General features: G+C 39.2%; 1 protein-coding gene across 8 annotated transcripts in view; it reads right to left on the reverse strand.

Moving 5' to 3' along the window:
* dmd (dystrophin) overlaps nt 1-24,756 on the reverse strand; it is a 322,537-nt gene that overhangs the window by 180,146 nt on the left and 117,635 nt on the right. For all 8 annotated transcript variants that reach the window (XM_067583225.1, XM_067583222.1, XM_067583219.1 and 5 more), the window contains 4 exons: nt 22,300-22,401; nt 20,089-20,159; nt 17,230-17,348; nt 9,381-9,577 (listed from right to left, as the gene is read on the reverse strand). In XM_067583225.1, coding sequence (XP_067439326.1) covers nt 9,381-9,577; nt 17,230-17,348; nt 20,089-20,159; nt 22,300-22,389 — 477 coding nt within the window. In that variant the 5' untranslated portion in view covers nt 22,390-22,401. The remainder of the gene's footprint in view (nt 1-9,380; nt 9,578-17,229; nt 17,349-20,088; nt 20,160-22,299; nt 22,402-24,756) is intronic.

A 24,756-nucleotide genomic window follows, 5' to 3' on the forward strand; every position in this document is an offset into this window, starting at 1 on the left:
CCACTTGTGGCCGCAGTGGCTGCTGTTCAGCACGAGTTACATAGTTTCACTTTAAGGCATCAAAAGTAAAAGTACTCATTATGCAGAATGCCCCTTTCATTGTGTTACATATATTATTGGGTTACTGATATATTAATGTTTAAGTCGCACTACAGTCGTAGCTGGTCAAGGTGGAGTTAGTTTTAATTACTATATATACTGTTGGGAAAAACCCCCAGTCTTAAAAAAGTGAGTCCTTGTTTAAAAATGTTACAGAAATAAGTGTCTGTATCTTGATACAAGAAAGAATAGGAAAGGTTTTTCACATTATGTATTACTGTATATTTTAGAAACTGGTCACACTGTATGTTTATCATGAAAAGAAACTTGTAACTGTCAGATAAATGCAGTGGTGTAAAAAGTATAATATTTGCCTATGAAATGTAATGCAGTAGAAGTATAAAATAGAATAAAATAGAATTACAAATACCTAAAATTGTACTTCAGTACTTGAGTAAATGTACTTTCTTACTTTCCATCACTGTGAATCTGTCTGTAAATGTGAAGACATTTGACTGGTACTTTGATGCTTCAGAATTCAAAGACACACAAAAAAAGATCCTTGGATGGAAACTATAGATAATGCAGACATGAGAGAGATAGACAGTGACGGACATAGACGGAGAGAGGACAGGTGTGTTATGCAGAGGATGTGGACAGAATGAACAACATATAGAAGCACAGGTTCAAAGCTGATGATGCTGTCTGGAGCAGACTCTGTCCAGCTCCTACAGATCCACCACACCCATCCAGCAGCTTCCCCGACACACTCTCCTTCTGCCTGCTGGTGCTTCAAAGTCACCAGTTTAACACTTTGTTTTCTCTGCGAGTGAAAAGATCATCAGGCTTGATGGTGTTGACATCCTGCTTCACACTCACTCAGGCACATTTATCCCAAACTAGCAACACAACATCCTCAGCAATTCATCATCTTCTCTTCATGGCTAACAAACAAATAACTGATCTTTAGTTTCATTAGTGTTTACTATGAGAACACTGAAAGAAATATACTGTATGTGGTGGCTCATTACTTTATTAATTCTTCTGATTTATAATTAAATTAGAACATACAATTACTATTGTTTTTTATTAAATGAATGAATATTTAATCATTAAATCATGTATGTATCAGTGCATTAATAGTGAGTAAAAGTAGACCTCTGATGACGTTTGCACTGAGGTCTGTTGGGAGTGTACTATCCTGTGCAGAGCTGCTGTTTTTTGCAGCGGCAGGAAAGTAAAGGAACACAATGTTCACCAGAAGTGTGAGTGTACTGCACACTAAATCACTCTACACTGCTATGTTATGCATTAAGTGTGCAGCAAACACACACTTTTTTAAATGAAGTCATACAGCTGTTGTAGATAGTTTGGATGGAATCTGAAAGTGGGGGATGAGTGTGTTTTTTCTCTCTGGTGTGTTAATGTCTTTCAGTCCTGCCTCTTCATGTGCATTAACACGTAACATGTTCCTACTCAAGCAGAGACAGAGGCAATTACATGAATACTTCATTAGTTAGTTCATGACTCGCCAACAACTGAAATACAGAATCTAAACTGCAACTCAGAGCAAAACATTCATCTTTATGATATATCACTAATATATGGTCAGTGTGGGAATTCATCTGCTGCTATAACAGCCACCACTCCTCTGGTTTCAGGCTTTCCTCCAGATGGTAGAAACCTGACTGCAGGGATTTGCTCCTGTTCAGCCACAAGAGCTTTAATGAGGTCCAACACTGATGTTGGGTGATAAGGCCTGGCTCACACTCAGAGTTCCAGTTCATCCCAAAGGTGTTGAGGTCGCGGCTCTGTGCAGGCTTTATGGATCTGGCTTGGTCTGAGGCGTGGTGAAACAGGAAAGGGCCAACCCAAACTTCCCACACTGCTGGAAATACACTTTCATCTAAAACATTGTTAAACTACTTTATATAGATTTGTTTTTCATGGCACACTCCTTTTACTATTAATAACGGACAACTTGTGGAGGACAGAGAGAAAGGTAACAGGCACTCAGATAACTGCTGCTCTCCACTGGTTTTGGAGGCATGTTAAGTAAGATGTGTCTGTTTGTAATTTGTTTAAGGTGTGTATGCTTGAGATGGTTTTGCCTTACAACTGTAGTTTTTTAATAGAGTAAATATTTTTTCTACTAATTTGATGGTTATTTCTTGATTATTTTTTTGTTTTTTTTAAATTGTGATGTTGCCGCAACAGAGACAAATTTCTTCTGAGGGATATAATAAAAGTGACATTGACCTTGACTATAGGAGACTCACATATATGTTAATAATACACTTATAGTACAGTTCTGGAGATCAGACCTGGTGATCAGGACCCTGACTAATGGTTCACCAGATAAATATTGGTGGTTGTGAGATAACTAACTTTCTGCAACACAACATTACATTTATTTTTTTCAGACTATTTGCTCTTTTTTCTTGAGAATTACTGAATAATCTTATCTGTTCAGGCCTCTAAAAATAGTCAAATATTCATTTTAAAGGGTCACTATGTGTTTTTATGACAAGTGGAAAGTGTGAACTATCATTTCACCATTCTTAGCTATATATAACTACATATTTAGCAATTATTTCCAATAAGGTGATTTTGATATTTATCACGTTTTTCTTCTGTTTTTATGTATTTGTGAACAAAAATAAAAATATGCTTAATGTAAATTTACTTTGTTTTTTATGCTTTATACTTAAACAGCCCCAGATCAAAGTTAAGACATGGCCATATAATAAAAAAATATAAATTATTTAATACATACATGTGAGTAAAGTGTTTGGTTGAGTTGATGACATTTTAACTCCAGGGGAGGATCATATTTTGGATGAACAAATAACTTTTAACTGATGACTGATTCCCCCGCTTGTTTGACATTTCCATGCTGCGTCGTCTATGACAGCTGGGTGAGCTGCTGCATCGCTAAAACCAAGTCAACCTTTACACCACAGACTTCATAAAAGTTTAATGTCTCCCTGTCTCGATTCCCTCTCCCCAGCTATCAATCTCCCCTTTCACCTCCACCCCTCGTCTCTTCTCTTCTCTCTCTTCTTTTCTTAACCAGTCGTTTCTCTGTCTGTCTTCCGTTCCTGTTTTACCCCTCACTGCTTTCCCCTTTCTCTCTTTCAAGGTGGATTAGCTGTTTTTCCTGCTGTATAGATCAGACAGCCAGAGGTGACCGAGTTCCCGATCAAACGGTTGCTAGCAAATAACTTTTAGCGTTTGTTTCTACCCGCTCAGAGCATCAGACAGGTGAGGTTAAGTGCATCAGGACAACTCTGATAATGTCACAGAAATGCTGACTTTGTCCTACTTTTACACACTTGTCTCAAACTTTGGATTTAGAAATTTTTTCCTATTTTTTTTTTCTTGGAGATGTTTCATGAAAAGCTAGTCTCTTTTCTTCCCGGGGTCCCAGGTGGTGGTAGCATGATGTTGATCTAAGGAGGTGGTGACAGCACTGCTTTGATGATGACAGATGAGGGAGGAGGCAGATAATAGCCGCTGTCAGTAACTCTCGTTTTTTTTCCCCTCCCCTCGTCTTCCCTCTCTGCCTCTCGTTTTATTGCCGTCTGACTTGTTCCTCGCACTCCCTATTTGTCTGCTCCATCTCACTCTTCATTTCTGCCTTCTCCACCTCTTCATCTTTCTGTACATCTTTATATATCTGTACACCTCCCCACTTCCTATTTCTTCCCTCTCATCTTTTCTTCTATCCTTCCACTCTTTCCGTCAATCTGATTCCCAGAAGGAGAAGGCCTGCACTTTCTCTCCTCTCTCAGACGTAGACAGAGAGCTGATGGGGGGGTTGATGCGGCCATTAAACTGAGTGAGATAATAATATTACCAGCCATTACTCCAGGAAGCTCACTCCATCCTGCTTTGATTCAGCGCGATAGCATGACACTGACCTCAGCTTAACTCAGCTCTAAAGGTCAGTGCTGGTAGATCTAATTTGTGACTTGAGATTTGGTCTATTTTTACAGCACTTTTATTCAGGGGTTCTGTCTCAATTTAGCGGTCAATTTTCATTCCGACACTCACATATTTCAGGTGGTGACTGAAAGGACGGGATAACAAGATCTGACTGCCATTAGTCCTTACTGGAGGTAGCCAAGTGACCATGTCTCCCAGCATGCCTGACAGGGCTTGGAGATCCCTCATAAACAAGTAGAAGGACAAGAACATCTACTTGCCTTGATGCCTCTGAGACTTGGAATATGTGACAAAAGGATGGCTCAGTGGATGAAATGGCAGATGGATGCTGTTTTAGAACACATGCTGTTACTGCTCTGTGTCCATAAGTGTAAAGATGGTCAATTACTTCAGTTTTATTACTGAGGGACTTTTACTTTTCATGCCAGAAAAAGCATTGTCCGCTTGCCAATCTTGGGTTTGCTAGTACAGGAATATGCACCCTTTAAAAAAAATGAAAAGCTACAAAATACAGTATAGTTCACCATAAAGTGAGACTAACTGTTAAAAGAAGAAACAACACACTCTTCTTGTTACAAATGAAAAGTTGAATTCATATGCACCCTTGCTGAATTCAATACACTCAGCTTTGCTTTGTCTGATATGACCAGTAGCACATGGTGGCAAATGATAGCTATTTTTAAACAGATGCTGTTGTGTCACTGACAGTCAGTTCGCTATCCACCTTATTCTTATCCTCATGATACCTTGCAATTTTGGGTGCAACTTTCGGTTATTCTCTTCACTGAACCAGTGTTTGCAAGAGTTAGGGGTGTGCTGCAGGTGTCTTCCCTTTTCTTAGAGATTTTTGAGAAACCGATTTTAAATAAACAAGATATAAAGTTTTAAATATGCTGGTAGGTGGATTGTAGCTGAGATAGCAGTGGCTTCATATTTACCACACAGACATGAGACTGGTGTCAATCTTGATGTGATGCTCTGACCCGGGTCTGTGTCTGCTTTGAGATAGACAAGGTTCTGTTCAGCCTCCTTAAACAAAACATGACCATCTTTATTACTACGGAAGCACTGATAAGCTTTTCAGATTGTTCATTGCCATTTATCACAATGGAATCAATTGAGTAGCTAGATATGCTACTGTATGTTAACTCTTGCAGACAGAGGTTCAGTGAAAGGAATAACCGGAAGTCATGCCCATAATTCATGCTTGGTATCATGGTGAATAGTTCTGCTTAAAGTCATTATGCCATACAAACGTATAATTTCCAAGAAAACAGCATGTAGAGCATGTAAAAGTGGGCTTACCTGAACTCTAGCTTGGACTTCAGAACCAGGCAGCTAAAGCAAGACAGCTATAAAGCTATACAGTTAAAGCTAGCTAGTTAGATAGCCACAGCTAGCCTTGGTTGAAGCTTAAGTGACCAACTCTTTCCTACCTGTTTCGTAAATGAAGAATCAGTTTTGATGATTCAGCATTTTAGTAATTCAGTTTGTTATCCCACATAAATAAAAATGTCTAAATCCAAACATGATGGGGAAAAAGCAATAGCAGCTGAATTAAAGAAGCCAAGATTAGCAGAGCAGATGTAACTTACTCCAGTGGGATTCACATGATGAGACTTTGTCCTACTAGTTCATTAGTTCAAAGTAAAATACTCAGCCTAAAAAGGTGTAATTTTTTTTATTACACAGTTCAGCTCACCAGTTTAACACTTAAAGCACTTTGCCTTTGTAGGGCTGAGTTGGTCTAATTCTCTTCTCAAAATTGTATTTTTTCTGAAATATATGAACTATTTTGTCAATGAAGCAGAATAATTCAACATTTCCCTCCAAGGTTTCACTTGTTATAGGACTTTTCTAGACAGTGTCAGTATTTTGCAGGAAGGCAGATGTATTACTTCAGTATAAATGCTTTAACATATTGAAATAAATATGCTGATTTTCACTGGAATTAAGTGGAGTTATGTAACCCTCTGCAAATATTCCCCCTCTTTCACATACTTTCACTTTTAAAATAATATTTCTAAGGTTCAATACTGTATATTGAATGAATTCACTCTTAAGAGGTATACTGTATGTTTTTGACACAGCTTCTTCATAGATTTTATAGTTCTGCTACATTTTGTCTTTTTAAAGGTGCAATGTGTAGAATTTAGTGGCATCTAGCGGAATGGACTTTGCAGAAATGGAATAACATATTCATAAGTATGTTTTAATTATTGTATAGCCACCTGAAAATGAGAATTGTTGTGTTTTCATTACCTTAGAATGAGCCTTTATTATTGACATAGAGAGCGGGTCCTCTTCAAAGAAGGCTGCCATGTTGCACCGCCATGTTTCTAAAGGAGCCCAGAATGGACAAACCTAAAACTGGCTCTAGAGAGGGCCTTTTGTGTTTTTTTGCGAGTTTTGTGGCCACCATAGGTTCTCCTACACCCTTGGGGGGGGGGGGGGGGGGGGGGTATTCAGTTGGTGGCAATCTGCAACCTCACCACTAGATGCCACTAAATCCTACACACTGGTCCAGTGGCCCAAGGCAAAGATAAAATTGCTTATTTTTCAAAGTACGCCCACACACCAAAATGCTCCACAACAAAGATTGACCAGAAATGGTCTTTTTCTGTCTAAAACAATTTCAGGAGCAGTAAAGCTGAAGGGGTATTGTCTTTTAGGTCTGTGTGCCAGGATGTCTGCTGATATAATCACGATATTTGCTGCAGTTTCTTTCTTAATCATGCCTTGTGATTATAGTGGTTGTGATAATCTACTTACTGCCGGTTTCTCCAAGAAACCTGTACCACTGTGAAATAAATACACTATCAAACTGTTCATTATCCAATTTGTCATTAAAACAGAAGCATTTCTCTTAATCCCTTTAACCATGCTTGTGAGCCTGTGTGACAGCTGGTTAGCACCTTAATTTTATTTTGCAGAACTATGGGGAAAGAGGGACTTTCAGATCTTCCCTTAATGCTTTTTCACTGTTTGTAGAGATGTAAAAATGAAGCATCTCCATAGTAATGCTATTACTCAACCCTTCATTATCAAATTTATTCCAAAATCTTTCATCCTTCTTCAGTCTCACTGAAATACTACAACAGAGAGTGTGTCCTGCTGGGAATTTCTGAAGCCCACTTGGTAATCCTGATAAAGTGGCAGGTTGGCAGGATAGCGGGATGCGAGTGTTGATGCTTAGAAGGAGAGGAAACTCATTTTGCAGCTGGGTTGTAATCCCGTTCTGGAGCTGATAATATGCAGTGTACAAACAAACGCAGTCATTTGGTTGTATAATATGCAATACTATAAAGCCTACTTGAATATTAGTATTTAGTGTGGGCGCTGCTTCAACAACAAAGCAATGACAAATTGAGGTGAAAAAGTAGCTCTAATGACCCAGTGAGTGTACATAACACTTAGCTGAGCACAGACAACGCATGCAGAGCAGAGGCTCATGGGGAAAAAAAATCATTGCATCTTATCATCATCACGGCACCAAAGCAGCTTTCAGACCGACATTACTTCTGTGTGAGAAAGCCCAGCCCTCTCATTCATTTGAATGGAGCCAGTGCAGAGTTGTGGTGTCCCATAAGCCTTTAAATGTTTAATCTGTAGCTCCAACTGGACCTCCTGGATCGTATACATGCCCCCAACAACGCAACCCATTGCATTGTTGGCCTGAATGCAGCCTAAACTGTCACAATTATACCAAAAGGCACAGACACAATGACAAGAATCGCTGCAGTGACAGCAATGGCACGTTACTATGGTAACATGATGCAATGCTTCTATGACAATGTCTAAGGCTCATTATTTCTGGTTTTCTCCCAAAAATTTGGGGAGATTTTTTTTTCTTATTACATTTTAGAAATGCTACTTAAGTGCTCCACTTCAATCGTTTCCATTGAAGTAACAGTGTTTGTAAATGTATGGAAAGAGCCACATTCAATCTTACAATACCTGCTACCTGGTGTACAAGAGGAAGAGGTGCCACAGCTGAGAACAGCTGGGAAGTTACAGTATCAAGAAGAATTCATCAGTGATGGATTTTAAAATGTTGTTGTTGAAGTCTTAATTAATGACCAACGTGAGCGCCAGGGATGCTTACCGCCTCCTCTCAAAGTTAATCCTCTAAAATACATTTTCTTAGGTTTTCTCAGGCGTGTGACGCCTTGAAATTCCTTGGATCAGATTTTGGGGTTGTCTGGAGGACAGAAATGCTGGATTTTCTCTTGAAAAGGCACAAAACATGGGCTGCACTATAGACAAGGACCAGGATCGATTGATGCAATAAAGTGACTGTATATATAATTTACTAACTCAAAACAGAGGATTTATTGTTAAGTTTCTCTCTCTCACTGTGTTTAACCTTGTGCTGCTGCAGCCTTTGTGTTAATCTGACGGCATTCAATTCAGACTTGTTTTCTTGTTGGAAGTGTTGTTACTAGGTCCAAAAAGCTGGGCGTTGTGTTAACCCACACTACACGTTTGAATCTTCCTTTCTGCATGACCTGTGACTTTTATGCTCACACTGTATGGATCAACTGAAGGTAAGCACAGAATTCCTGGTCGGTTATGTCCAGTGACAATTCCAAGATAATTCCTAGATAACCACATCCTCTACAATGTTGACAAAAAGAGAGAAAAGCAGTATTACTTTGTGCAATCTTTGCATCTTTTGAATACAGCCATGTGGGAAATTGTGGAACATCAGACAGCTGACCAAAATTTCTGACCTGTCAGAAATCCAACTGATTGTCTGACAAGCATTCAAGCAATTAACTGGGCATCGTGCCTTCAAGTTACACGTCAAACAACAACTGATCTGACAGAATATTGTCCAGATTCTAAAATTAATCAGGGCAACCAATTCAGGGTTCAAATCTGGCTTAATCCAGACAGTGTGCATATTTTAAGATTGCCATCATGACTTTTACATAAAAGCCGCTTACTCAGATGAGACTGACATGTACAGTGAGACTGTCATCACTGTTATGTGAACTACGTACATGTCTGAAAGAAGCTTTACTTACATACACCAATCTGGGTGAGAAGGCTGTTTTCTCCACATTTTTCCCCTTTGCTTTCTACTACCAAAATATTTTCTGTGTCTCCTCAATTAGTGTAAACCACATTAATGAACTTCCTCTTGTATCAGGAAATGCACAATTTGGATGCATGGGACAAAAATCTGGTGGAAAATTGGCTCAAACTGAACTACAACTTGTAATAAATGCAGTTATTTTTCAGTGAAAACCAAAAACAATGAGCCATAACAGTGTCATGTGGCAACCATAGTAACACCAACATTGTTGTCAACAGACAGCGATTGCACGAAGGACCAAAACAACATCAGTGCATTGTGTGCATTTGCACTCTGTGTGTGTGTGTCTCACCTGCTGAGAGTAGCGCTGCTGGGTCTGGATCTGATAGTGCTCCTCAGTCGTCACCCGGGTGATGCTGCTTGCCGCCGCCCGGGGCAGCATCTCCACTTCCTGGATGGCCTCCATGGAAACACTTTGTGGAAGCACCTGGAAGAGTGACGTGATGTACATGATGACACTCTTCTTGTCGGGGTGAGGCACGGCCACATCTGAAGAGCAGAGAGAATGAGAGAAATAACTCAATGTCAAAATCCAAAAGAGATAAACCACTCGAGATGAACAACCTGAACAATCAATGAAAGAAAAATAGCTTCCACAACAGCCTTTTCAAGTTGTTTTTGTAAAGATCCCCATCCACACCGAAAGGCCTGAACATTGGAAACATTTTCATTTCTTCTTTTTCTTCTCTCAGATGACAAACAATACTGTGAATTACAGCCAACATCTGGAGTGTGACAGACAGTCTGGTTAGTCTGCTGCGTCTCAGCTGTTCTGTCCACTCTTGCGCTACATCATCACTTTACTTCATACAGATGAACAAACAGTAATAATAAGTAATATAATATAAAGATCTAATATGATAGAATGTAATATATGAAATCTGGACATTAATTTTGTCCTCCTCATTAACTGCAATTGGGTCAGTTGTGTATCTTCTGCGCATAATGCATGTATCTCTAATTGTAGAGAAGTAAAAACAGTCTATTTATATCATACTGTATCATCACTGGTACACATGTGAAATATACAGCAGTGTGTTACTGCTGTTGTTGATTAATACATATGGAAGGAGTGTTTTTCTATGTAACAGTATGGAGGATGATCTGTGACACACGATCCTTATCACTGCATCCTGTGAGTTTTGTGTTTTATTCTTCAACCATCACGTAGCTGCTAGTTATCTTTTGCTAACCTGCATAGGACTTGGTGTTGGATCATTTACAAAACTATGTACAGACTCTGTGCCAGGTGTGTGTGTTTTTGGAATACAATCCCACTTACCCTCCTACTGTTTTGGTCCTCACCCAATGTCTGACTGAACATTTCAGCCTTCTATGGTCCTATAGTTGTCTTACAAAATTTAAATAAATACAGCTTAATAACCTTTGCTATGCAATCAGTAATACCGACATTTTAAATTAGTGATCAAAGTGAGGTTAGTGGTGACGCAAAGCTTTCATTGTTTTCCAAAAGGAATCAAACAAAAATATCTTCATTATCATCTTATTATTAGTATATCTTATTTTACTGCTGTTATCCTTAGTTTATTGCAAATGTCACAATTTTTAGATTTTAATCATTCACTTTTATGTAAAGCACTTTGTGTTGCATTTATGCAAAATAAAGGTTATCATAATAATTATTAACTGCCAGCTTGGTGTGGATGGAGGGCCAAAACTGAGAAAAAAAGATTTTGAAATATTGTATATGTCATGGAATCTCTGTTTGTAGACTTTTAGTGATTTTTGTTTTTGTTTGTTGCAGATGGGGGAGGTTGAAGTGTTGTGTATGTTTCATGTATGTTCTGCTACAGTTTTGTGTATGTCAATTTACTGAGAAGGGGATTGTTTATTGGGGTTTTGGTTTTCTGTTTTCCCTGTGTTTTGCCCCTGTATCCCTCGCCTGCCTTTCCCTCCACACCTGTCCTGCATCTAGCCTCGTTAGCCCTGCCCTGCTCTGTGTTTTCCCCACACCTGCCCTCTATCAGCCTCGTCACCCTGCCCTGCTCCCTGTGTTTCCCCCAGACAATCGGCTCCCTGTCTGTTCTCCTGTTCGTCACCTCGCTCCCCTCTCCTCAGCTTCTCCGCCCATCTCCCCACCTGCATCTCATCAACTCATAAGTTCAGTTTTTAAGTCCTGGTTTTTCTGTTCAGTCTTTGTTGGATCCTCTGTTCACTTTGTTCTGCTCGGCTCAGCGGTCAGTTTAGCTTTTTGACCTACCAGCTTTATTTTACCTGCATGAGCCTTGAATAAAGAAGTTTCTCTTCAGCCCTGCTTTCCCTACAGTCTCTGCATTTGGGTCCATTCCTGCTACTCTTTGTGACAGTATATTGTCTGAGATAAATAAGCAAGTAGTAATGAAAACAAATAATAGTTATTCCAATCTGATGGAGCTTAAAAATGACTGCACGAGTGCATCAGTGTGTGTAACAGAACGTGATGGCCACTTATAAGACATCTCAGAGGCTGCAGGGTAATGCACTAGATGGTCTTTTAACTGCAAAAACAGATTTGAGTCATTTTTCTTTGTGCTCATGAATAACTGGAGGCCAGTGTTTTAGCTGCTTTTTATTTCCCATAGCATCAGTGTTTGTCAGTCATTCTGTCTGCCCTGAATCTTACAGCTAAATTAAGCTGGAGCAAAGTTTTCTAAAAGGTGGACAAAGATAAAACAGTGCTGTGATTTCAGGAAGGTTGGCCACAGCCTGTGGCCCAGCCAGTCAGCCCAGAGCAAAAGTAATAGAGACAGATGACAGCGAGGGTGAGACACCGCAGATAAATGAACACCAAGAGAGACTGAGACGGAGATAGAAAGAGGAAAGGAAAAAAAAAAAAGGGGGGGGGGGGGGGGGGTTGAACTGAGGGAGAGGAGTAAGGAGAGCAAAAGGGGTGGAAAGAAAGTCAGACACAGAAAGAAATGGAGTGCTAATGAAGTGATGCTTGTGGGTATGTTAACAGAGTGGTGTGTAGTGTGTGTGTAATGGATAGCAGCTCACAACAGTAAGACTAATGAACAGCAGAGAGAAAGAGATGACAACAGACAGGAAAAAAAAACACAAAGATAAAGAGAAAAATAGCCAGACACAAAGTAACAGAAATTTGTGTGTGTGTGGACTATGCAAGCTTGGCAAGGAAGATATGTGTGTTAGGTGTGTGTGTGTGTGTGTGAGAGAGAGAGGGAGATATAGATAGATAAAGCTAGAGAAAGAGTCATAGTTCTGGCTGTGGAATACTGATTTATCAGCATCACAGAAAAATCGGAGGGTGTTATTGTTTGTCTGAGGAGGACAAACAGCTCCATAAATAATGCCACCATCTGCAAGTGTGTGTGTGGAAGTGTGTACACACCCCTAACTCGTTTAGCACACTCAGTTGCTGTTTTTTTTGTCCCATGATCTCCATTTTAATCATTTCAACACAGCTATGTGTGTATACTTATGAGACTCAATGGGTGTCTGTGTGTATATTACTGTATATGTATTTGTATATGTGGATGTGTGTATTTTCTAGTGTGTGTGTGTGTGTGGGTGATTGTGCTGTAAGTGAACCCATTTTTGTGTGTGCAAGCATGTGACTGTGTGTATTGATGTGTATTTATGAATGTATTTGCATTTTTTTTCTTGCATGTTGCTTCAAGGATATCTGTATGGCTGTGTGTGTGTGTGTGTGTGTGTGTGTGTGGTGATTACATCTGTCTGTAAACATACACTGTGGAAATGTCATTAGTTTGGATTGAAATAGCTTCTCAGATTATTCCCCAGAAAAGATTTGCTTTTGACAGTGGTGTTTAGCTTATAATTGAGAAAATCTATTTTTATCCAACAAAACAAATGATATTCCATTCATGACTTCTCTAAGTTGCTACAACCCACGTTAGGTCAGACATAACTTTAGAGCTTGGTAGAGAGAAACATGTCTAACCAATATTCCACGGTTTCCTGATGTGTTCAAGGAATACGTGAGGAATATGGCTTCCAAGAGATAAAGTTTGAGACCCTGAGCTGCAGGGCGGCAGCTGGCTGTCAGCTTTGATTCCAGGGAAGAGAAGTGAACAAAGGCTCGAGAGCACAAAGAAACAACGCAAAGACAAGAAAGAGGAGTTTAAAAGGAATTAGAGAGAGAAGCTGATGAGAGAGAAAAGAGACAAATGCAGGATAAACAGCGGGGAGTGAAAAGGGAAAGAGAAATGGACTAATGAAATGAAGAGAGTGATTATGTAATACAGAGACTATCCCTCGATATCACAACCTCCAATATGGCTGCCTGAGGGGTTATGACATCATCTCAATGCCTGTACAGTATACTAAAAAGCAAGTATTCAACTTTTTAGTATGCAAGCTTTGAGGTGATGTAATAACACCTCTGGCAGCCACATTGTTGAGAGTCCATGGGTCTAGAAAATCGTTCCGTTCTGTTTTTTGATGATGTGTTTTTTTCTCAGTATCTAACTGAGGCTGGTAAACAGATACTTCCCTCTCTGAACAGGCTACCTGGTGCTTTCTGGCTGGAGGACTGTGTGCTAGGGTAGCGCTGTTGTACAGACTAATCCACCAGCTGAGTTTTGTGTAGTCTCTCTAGTAATGTTAACATTTCCTTGGTGCCAAAGTGGAGACGAGCACAGAGCAGTGAGCTTGGTTTTGGTGATTTGCAGGCAAAAAGATGTCTAAGCTGTCTATTAAAAATGGATTTTCAGTTTCCTTGATGTTTCTTAGACTATAACCATTATTTCAATGGCACTTTGATGACTATGTAACAGATTGTATAGGATCTCCAGGACTTTTTTTTTTTTTTTTTTAGCAAAAGCTGGTCAAAAGTGGTTAAAAAAGCCTTTACATCCATTACAGCATTATTGCACACATTTACAAGTGACATGCCACAGCATATGTGGTGGCCTGTGTACTTCACACTAATTGGTCTCCACAGTCAGTGCACAGCAAGTCATTAAGAGGTGTGAAAGAGCGTTGTCAAATCACATCATGAAAAACAGTTTGACTTTATTAGGCTGAATGTGGAAATTAGTGCCAGCCTCAGAAATGACTTCTTCTATTCTTGTATTGACCTACAATTTTTACAATAAAATGCCTCCTAAAAGGAAGGAGTAAGTAAGAACTGGAGCTACATGTTGAGAATGTGAGCTTTCTCTACTAAATAACCAACGTTGCTGGCTGACTAACCAACTAACTCTGGATTGCATTTTCCATTTTCCTGTAAAGTATTGTTTATGTTCATGTCATTCATTCATGATTCTACATACAAACTAATAGGGCTGAGATGTGATTATAAACACAGCAGCCAAAGCAGCTAATTACTGGTTAACTGGTTGTGGGAACATATACTTATTGTGGTTTTCTGTTATTACATATATCATATACTGGTGTTAAACATGGTCAAAGTGTGTAGAAATGCTCCCTGCAAGTCAAAAGTCAGGGCTTCAACTTGCACTCAACATATCTTTTGCTTCTTTCTGTTCTTTGCTACCTTGTCGCTACTTTTTTGAACTATAAATCTTTAAAAGATATTACAGTAGAGCCTCAGAATATAAATCTAGACTTCAAAATGTGCATAATATATCCCCTTTCACATGTGCAAAGTGGCCAGAATTGTTTCTTAATGAGCATCCGGGTAGCAGGTAGCAAAGGAGGATCTCATGTCAGATCTCACAGTAGCTAACAGTGTAAGGTCATGCTTGATTGGCTTTTAGCTGTGTTAGGGGCTTACTGTGTCTCCATTATGTATCATTTTATTATCTGCAAACTAGCTGTTGAACAGAGACAAGCCCACAAGAAAACTTTCAATCTGCCTCTCTATACCTCTCCACTGAATTGACACAAATTAGTTTCATTCAGACAGAAATGACCAAAATATTTTGAGTCATCCACAACCCAGATCAACATTAGATGCTTTATCTTGTATAATAAATCACTAACTATCCTCATGATGAGGTAAAGCTGTTTGTCCCCCTCCAAAGCAATTGGATATAAAAAATGTTCTGACTACAATGTGGTTTGAACAAAACAAAAAGTAGACAATTTGTTTACAGCTTTGATAATAATCCCTCTTGAAGACATTCCTGCCAACAAGTAATTTAACTGAGACAGACATAAGGCAAAGAAAAAACAGAGGAACATGGTTCTATCTATGATTTACACCAAAGTGTCCACTGTGATTTGACGCCTAGCATTAAAACTGCTGTTAACAACATAGATGATGTGTTGTTTCAAAGGAGTAAACTTCAAACGGGCGTCCAGCTTCCCAAATCCTGACAGCTCCTCTTTGCTGAGATATGAGCCACAAAAACCTCAAACAATATGAAATCCTTTCATAGCACGAGAAAATGCTCAGAAAGCCCAGGTGGGGGGTTAATAGTGTTTTGAGCATTGATGCACAGCATAATAATGACGCATGTTCACCCCACTTGCTCCCAACTAGTGATTGTTTATTGTAAGATCAATGGAAATTCATCTGCCGTGATGTGTCGTTTCAAGGCTTAAGTGAGCTGCGAGGGATTACAACGCTCCCTATCGCGCTGGCTCAAAGCCTGAACACTGCACTCACAACAGGGGGGATTAAAGAGGAATACCACTCAGTTTCTGATTTCATGTATAATCAAGACCATTGCAAAGTGTTGAGAGGTGACCATTTGACCATATATGGTAAAACAACCCTAGTTAATGTCCTTGGAATATCAGACTTATTTATGTCAATACCCAGGCCTTGATTCTTCTTTTTAAACTTCAAGTATTGAAAAGATTTCTTTTATATGGAATAGAAAACATATTTATATAAAAATATGAGCTTGGAAATGAACAACTGTTGAACAGTCATGTATTAAATATTAACCTTAAGTCATAACTCATTGGAAATATATATTCAAATCCTGCCTGAACAAAGTTTATGTCATATTGGATATGTAAAACGATATATGAACCAACAACAGAAAATTCTAATATGTGAGTATTTCAATTTAAAATGTTTTACAGAACTTTAGCCACAAAACAAATGTGAAATCTACAAGGTCTTGAACAGTCTCCAATGTGCAGATTTTGTAAAGGTGACGTAGATTCATTAAATCTAATAATTATATTATATTACAACTAATATTTTGGTTCAGCCCTTCAGTGGCACTGTTCTGGACCAAAACTCAAATATGGATAAAAGAATGTAACAGACTGTACTTATGGGTTAGTAAAACTGTGTAAAACCAGTGCTGATGAACATGGTGAACATGACTATCCTCTGGAAAAATAATTATTTGAAATGCTGCTAGACCGGAGAAACTTAGATTGGCAAAAGGGAACCTCTTGAAATAATTGACATACCTGAATATATTTGGTGGAGGCTTGTTATTTGTTTTCTTCATTATTACTGAAGCATTACAGTTTGATTATTTTAATTATTGAGGTTAAGCTTTAGGATTAGAGTAGTTGGAACAGGAAAGGAGAATGATTTTCTAAAATAATGATTTTTATAAGGGGGTGGTAAAAAAGGAAAAAAAAAATCTTTATGCAGGTCTGTGGCATTTTCACCCACACTGATCATTTAATCCCCACCCAACTCTCTATTGATCTTTCCAGCTATTTCTTAGAGGCGATATTTCTGGCAGTTTTTCTGATATGTGTAGTAAATCAAGGCCCATGTTTAAAAAACATCACCACCATTCATCACAGACAGCTAAGCACTGAAGACAGTGTTGCAATAAACTTTGACCCTGGTCAGTTTTACTCACTTTATCCCTGCATGACAGTTTTGATTAAGAGTCTGTAAACTGGTCTTAGGTCAGCCGCAAATCTGGCACTGATGGATAGAGAGAGAATATATTTAATAGGAGGCGTCTCTGTTGTTATTTTGCACTCACTCAAAGGACTTTTCTGGCAAGTGAGGACATTTTTTACCTCCTGTCGGTCAGCCTGTCTGTTCATCAAGTCCTTCCACCAAAGTCATCACAGTTATCACCGTGGCAACACCCAACACAGCATGACACATCATCTTCAATTGGGCCAATTAAGGTGCATGATTGGAAGGTGTGAAATATGATGGGACCTGTAACTCACCTCGAATATTCTTCTCTGGAATAAGCACGTGTGCAGCTATGTGTATGTGTGTGTGTGTGTGTGCATGCATGCGTGTGTGTGTTAGTTACCCTCGGGGTCCAGCAGTCTCTCTATCCCCAGGTGTTGTTCTGCCTTATTAAAGGCGTGTTCCAGTCTGTCGATCGCCGACGTCTTTTTCTCCACTGTGCTCCAATCAAACAGCTCAGGTCTGGGGAGGAGAAGTCACGGGATCATGAAACAACTGTATCTATATTTTAATTTTGTTCACATTTAGAGCAATACCCTGAGTATTTACTAGATCATGTCCCTGGTTGATCATTTTCAGATCTCTATGCAAATTCCTCAGCATATGTTGAGTAAAGGGATGCAAGAAGCATTCTCCAAAGTAAAAAGGGCTGACCTTGTAGCAATAAAAAAGTTTTCAGATTTATTTTCTTAAATATAAAACAGGCTGTAATTAACTCACTCTAGCTGATGCAGTCAGGTTTATTTTTGGAATCACTTTACAGTAGGTCAGCAACCATGTATCTATCTGCTGTGCAGTGATATTTAACTGTATTCTGCACACTCTCCTGTCTATTTCTTCAATAAACAGTAAAAGTAGACTGTAATAATGCAAAATACAATGCTGAGTTTGCATGTTTTTTTCATTTCATAGTTTGAAAATTTGCATGGTGTAATCCTCCACTCAGTAAATATAATGTTGGCATGAAGCACCAGAGCACATAATCTGCAGGGGAAACATGGATGGCTTTGGTGTGTGTGATCTCCCGCTCTGTATTCCTGTAAGGACACTGCTGACAGATGTTCATGCAAGCTAACCATGATTTCATTCATAATTACATGAACCCAGGCCTGAGACCCAAACCCTCATGGGTATCCATGGAGGCAGATTAACACTGTATCACCTCTGCAAAGCCATTCATCCAACAATCCATCTGGCCTTTCATCCGTTATCCAGTTACTGATGTTCATTCACTAGTTCATTTAATATCCCATGATATAGCTGTTCTATATTATATTGCAACTTCACTCCACTGGGTCTGTGCTTAAGCTAGATATACGGTATACAGCAGCTGAACTTTTCATTAGTTAATGTGTGATAATATAGTGACAAAATGGTGAACCAGAGTGTGCTGTGCAGGGCTGTTTCTGTTTCTATTTTAGTTCAACCTACTCAACTTCTGTCTCTGTCATGTTATGAACACTTTAAATACACACTGCAACTCTGTTTTTAATCTTGTGCAACAGGAAACCTTGTTATTCATATCCATGTATGATTCTAACATGGTTTCTGATCATCTGTGCAGGCAGTCTCTGTCATTTCTATGTTAAGGTTCAGTCATTATCAGTATCTCTGTTTTCACTTATGGATGTCCAGGCCATGTTTTAGGATCCAAAATTTAATGTATTTCAGTCCTACTGTTGATATACTTCCCCTTCATTACACTGTGCACACAGCTTACAACAAACTTGCATTAAAATTAGTGCAACAATTTAGACACAGTATGTCTGACAGCTGGATGCAGAGTTCTGTATTTGTGTTTTTTAGATATATATTTATTGTGTGTTCTCTGTTTTTGGTTGCTCATGTGTGTGTTTGACTTGCACAGGACCCTGTAGAAACGACGTTTGGTTCAACTATATGTGTGAATTCATGTGAGTGACAAATAAACTTGAACTGGATCTTGAACTAGTGTCTGTTTTGTATTTTTTTTTTTATATCCATAAAGAGAGGATGTTAGTCACTTAGACTCTCAAACCTCAGCATTAACAAAATACTGATGTTTTCAACTAAAAGCAGCACTGTAGAGGTGGGTTCACCTGCAAAATGTCACAGAAACGTGGCTCAGTGGGTGACTCACTCAAACTCACAGGTGGTCGGTATTTTTACAGAGAGCAGCGTGTTATTCACAGCAAACATCTGGCATTATTGTTGATATTGGCTCCCAATCTTGACCCTGTAGATGGGCTTGTTGACACCTGTACTTTCATTTTTATTACAGGGTGTAGATGATCATTTATCCTTACAGCTTTCGTGTTACCTTAAGACCGCATAACTCGAGTTTAGCACATGCACAGTATCCCAGGTTATGATCTTACCCTGGTTTTAATCATATAATGATATGATGTTTACATGGAACCTATTTAACCTGGTTAATTATATTCTTGTACACATCATTTGTACGCAGCTGTGTGAGCAGATTAACCACAAGGTCACAAAATGAGCAGTAGCCAGCAATTTCAGTTAATATGAAAACAAGCTTCAGCTCCAGTTCCCAACAAATTTGTCATGTCCATGCCTCGGTGAATAAGGTCTAAACCAAGTGTTTGACATTTTGAGATATATACTTATTTCTGATACGTAAAAACAACAAACAAGTTATGGTTTGACAGGGAGTTGCATTTGTTTTTGTGTATGAATCAAACAAATTAGCTATCACACCTTGATTAGTCAGCTTTAGGGGTGTTGACAGCCAGTTTCACTGCAGAGTTAAAAAATTAGGCTAACTCTTTCCACCTGCTTACACTCTTTATGCTAAGCTAACCTTATCAACTACCGGCTCTAGCTCCATAATTAATGCACAGATATGAAGGTGGTATTAATCTACCTGACACAGCTCATGACTTCAGTGTCTCCAAACCTTGCTGTCACACCACTATCTGTCTTTTCCTTTCTCTTACTCTGTTTGAACTTTTTTTTTTTCTGGGTATTTTGTACTGATGGAGTCAATTGCCATCTTCAAGTGTAACCACTTAATATTATGTATGAACAAGACCACAATTTATAAATAAATAAATCCCATACTGTGTCTCCCTCTATACTGCTTTTATATTTCCTTATCTAAACACTCCTCCTGTCTATTGCTTTATTTTCTTTCCGTTTCTCTTTCTGCACACACACACACACACACACACACACACACACACTAGTCATTCTACAGTACCTGTGGCTGTGGATGAGGGCATTGAAGGCCAATCCATCATTCCAGCTACTGGAGAAGTTAACCACATTGACCTGAGGACAGAGATAATGGATGTTAAAGGGCCAACCTGTGAATGCAGTGTGACACCCTCTGTCGAAATACTGTCACCCCAATAGGCTACTGGTTTCCATTTTCATCTGTGTTCATTGGATTAAAAATATCTTTTCACTCTCAAATTGCCAATCTGGGCTTTTTATACAAGGAGAGACAGAATACAATGGTGAAAAATGGGTTTCATATGTATTATAAAGCTGCATGGACCTTAGAAAGTACTGAGTCAACTGACAATTCACTAAACCTTGCTCCTCTTAGATAGTGTTTCTACACCTGTCAAGCCTTCCCTTCTGGCATGTAACATACATAATTTAGAATTAGTCCAGGTGATATGTGCCAAATTTGAGGTGAAATGTTCACTTTTTCATAAAAGCATGGAACTTGGCACACTTGTACAGTTTGGGGCCCTGAACATTTTCAGAAACGGAGCCATTGCAAAAAGGCCTCGTGGTAGCCATGGCAGCCATTTTACTTTACATTAATGGTGTCAGGTTTAGCACTCCATCTTTGTAGGAGTTTTGGAAACAGTGTCTTCAGTATTGCTCAGAAGTAACCAGAAGCAACCTATTTCATTTCTAGAAACAATTCGTCAGCGGAAAATGACGACCGTCACTAGCAGATTTTATTAGCTTTAGCTGGCTAACGTTAGCTAATTAAACTCTGTGAGTTGGTTGAAAACTGACTGAAAACTGACTTGTTAATGTTTCCAGTCGAATCCTTTTAAAACAGTTAGCATGTAAAAGGCTATTCTAAATATGCATATGATGGCAACACACGATATGTTAAAAAAGGCTAATGCAACAGTCACATAAATCATTAGATTTATGATTTATTCTTTGTATTTTCTAACTATCTTGGGTAACGTTCATTGCATTGTTGGAGTTCTTCCCTGAATCCAATAAAGAGCAGGACAAAGCTGCTAATGTTAGCCTAAACTATGATATAGTAGCATCTTGGCTCCCTAAGTGGATGTACCAGTTCTGAACGCTGATTTTTCTGACATAACCTATAACCCCACTGGTGCTGTAACACTAGGTTACTACTGTTGGTAGTAGCCTAAGCTAGTTAGCTGGCCATGCTAACATTCACAGGTTATGTTAAACCAAAACCAGCCAAACACATTGCTTGATTCATTTTTGCTGTTGTGTTTTTGGGAGGTGATAAAAAAACACAGACCTCTAAACTCTTTAGAGTATGGTACCACTCTTAGATTCCCATGCACACTGCTTCGGCAAGCAGAGAAACCCAAAGCTTGTTTTAGATATGATTTGCTGTTTGGCTAACAGACACATAATGAAAGTAGATCAGGATAAGATCTTCCTGATTAGAAAATAAAGATCACACTTTCAAAGTGTGCATTTGGGATAGTTTAAGGTAATTTGGATGAAAACAGCTATCAAAAGCCATATTTGATCCAAAAGGCAGCATAGGCTGTGTTGTAAGTGCTCTTGGCAGTCTAGCCTAAAAGGCTTACAATACAGTAGAGAACAGTCTAAGCCAAAAGAAACTAAATGAAATGGAGGAAAAACTAGATGGTACTCTGTACAAACCTCTAGGAACACTCATTCAAAGCCATCATCCCTACTGCTGAAATTTTAAGTTAATTGGATTTTTTTTCACCCTGAAAACATATTCTTAGTTTCTCTGTCTTTAGTTTCATGCTTGGGGCTATAAAAAGATAATCATCTGATGGCACTAATCCCAGATCTGGATCACCACCAAAACCTAATCCATTATTCCTTGGCCCAAAGCCTATCTGTCCACCAACTTTCATGAAAATCTGTTCATGAGGCTTGAGGGTTTGACAGTCAGACAGGTAGACAGATAACTAGAAAAAGAAAAAAAAACATGAAGTCTTTGGCAGAGTAATGGCAGTCTACACTTCGGCTCATGATTCTACTCTTTAGACTTGAAGCTATTGCTTTTAAATTGAGACAGCAATAGTTACTCAAGATTTATATGGTGAGTTAATAAGGCGGCAGTTTTTTATGTCATTATACTGGTGTTTCCTGAAAATACATAGAGACTTGAGACTGCTGTAGGAAACAACTAACAGTAGATCCAGTATGTCAGCCTGTGGATTAAGGACAAGACAGAGTGAAAAGTGAAAGAACAGACCTGAGGATACTGGCGTGTGTTCTGACGAACCCAACTCAGCAGAATCTTCTCACTGTTGGTCTGCTGTAGGCCCGCCATCACATCCTTCATCACATCCTTTACCTGCACACACACAAAAAAGACAGTATCACTAGTGTAAACTTATACATATATGCATTCAAAGTTCATGGTGTGTCCATGATGGAAAGGGTTTATCTTCTTGGGAGCATGAAGTATAAAGTTGAAAGTTTGATTTGAGATTACTGTTACAGAAGAGCTCATGAAGTGTCCAAAGTGGAAACAGTTCATCCTCTGGAGAGTAAAAGGCTGTCCACACCAAGAACGATAACTATAATAACTATAACGATAACGATGTGAGCATCCGCACTTATGAACGATAACGTTCTGTAAACAGTGGGGCCAAGTATGCACTGCGTGCTCCAGCTGTGTCAGCAGCTTAGGAAAATGGATAATGATGACCTGTTACTGCTGTACGTTGTGCGGAGAAAGAGAAAGAAAAGCAGAAGGGTATTCGTTCACAGGCAGCTGGTGATTCAGTGTGTTGCTCAGAAGTATTTCAGGGCAACAAAAAAAAAGACAACAAAAGTCATTTTAAATGATCAATTCCTACTGAAACTTGTCGTCATATGTTCTGAGTAAAAATTCAAAAAACAACATTGACAAACCCAAAGCCAGTGTGATCTGTAAGATAGTATTGTAGTCATAGCTCCGTGGTAACCATGTTAGCGGATTAGTTTGCAAGTGGTAGTGCTAGCTTGACTATCCTCATCAGTTATTGGGTAGTCTCTAAATTTCTAAATGCAGTAGTTGTTTGAACAGTGGCATGAACGACCGCTAACAAACCTACGCCCCTTACATTTTGTCAAGGACACGCCTTACTGGCAATGAAGCTTCCCCTACATTCTCCTCTGCCCAATATGAAGGGCCACCCTGAAGACTTTGGATTGGTTCTGCAATGCAGCTCTTTTTTTAACTCTCTAATTGTTTCCACCCAGTTTTAACAACGAAACCTGGAGGCTTGTCCTCAGTCTCTATGAGTGAAGCGTTTAGTTGGATGAGTCTATGTTATAGGTGTATAGCACTTCACTGAGCCTACATCCCAACTGACAAATTAAATTTGTCTGTCCAATTTATGTATCCAAGTGAACAGCATATGCACAAATTCAAAGCAACTGGAGATTTTCTATGTTTGTTACTTAGCATTTGTTAGTCATACAGAATAACATTTTTAATGAAATGGAATGGGATTGCTAGACTGCAAAATACACACAAAAATACCTGTTTAAACCCAACACCTTGCCTTGAGACAACACACATGCTCTGTCTTGGCTCATGATAGCAGTTACCATCAACCACAACCATTACCACTCTCTCACCCACTGATACACACACACACAAACACACTCAAAATACTTTTTAAAGAACTCCCCTGATAGACAGAAGAACAGATATTGAAATCCATGGTAATATGATGCCTGGCAATCTAACATTACCATAAAAAGACTTTTTAAAAATACCTGCTGCTTTCTACCAAAGTTTTGACATGGCCTGTCAGTGGATACTTTGCATATTCACAGGCATGTACCTCCACACACTCTGTAAAAGTGCACACAGTCAAAGGACACTTCTGTACGCACATATTCATGCACCAGGCTGTTTGTGGATATGGTTGCATCCTCACTCCTTTTTTGGCATTTGTGAGTGACAGTTTTGGAGCACTTGTTCAGGGCTCTGGGGGAGGAGGGGGGTGTAATACACAGCCGTGTACCTTTCACTACGCGGCTATGTATTACTTATGCATATCTTGCCCTCACCTTTTTCTCAACCACATGTGCACACACATGCAAACACACACAAATCTCCGCTTCTCTCTTTCTCTCCCCCTCCCACCTTGTGCACATACTTTCTTAAACCACTCTACTCTCCTCTTCTTTGCTCTTTCTCCACTCTGACACACACAGTCATGCAGTGAGACGGTGCGGCAAGTGTTAGCAGAGCTCCAAGCAGGGGCTGGACAGATGAGTGCAAGATGACAAATGTGGGGAGAAAAAAAATCCAGTTGTAATCCTCAAATCCAGTCAACAAAACAGCCAAAAAAAACCCACAGTCAGCAACACAACACACACACACAAACACACACACTGATGGACAGAGAGATACAAAGTAAGAGTGGAAGAAAGACAAGGAAAGTCATTCCCGCTATTACACACACACACAGATACACACTCACACACAAATTGCAACTAAACCTATTAATAGAGTTTGGTGTAATTTGGTGTTGAGGTGAATTCCCAGCAATGGGACTCATGAAGCTCTCTCTCTCTCTCTCTCTCTCTCTCTCTCTCTCTCTCTCTCACACACACACACACACACACACACACACACAGGTTTGTTAGAGATTCTTCATAGAGTGTGGCCTGCCGGGTAAAAAAGGGACTCATTTGGGAGTAGGTCACT

This window comes from Thunnus thynnus, chromosome 24, assembly GCF_963924715.1.
Source record: "Thunnus thynnus chromosome 24, fThuThy2.1, whole genome shotgun sequence".
Classification (NCBI taxonomy): domain Eukaryota; kingdom Metazoa; phylum Chordata; class Actinopteri; order Scombriformes; family Scombridae; genus Thunnus; species Thunnus thynnus.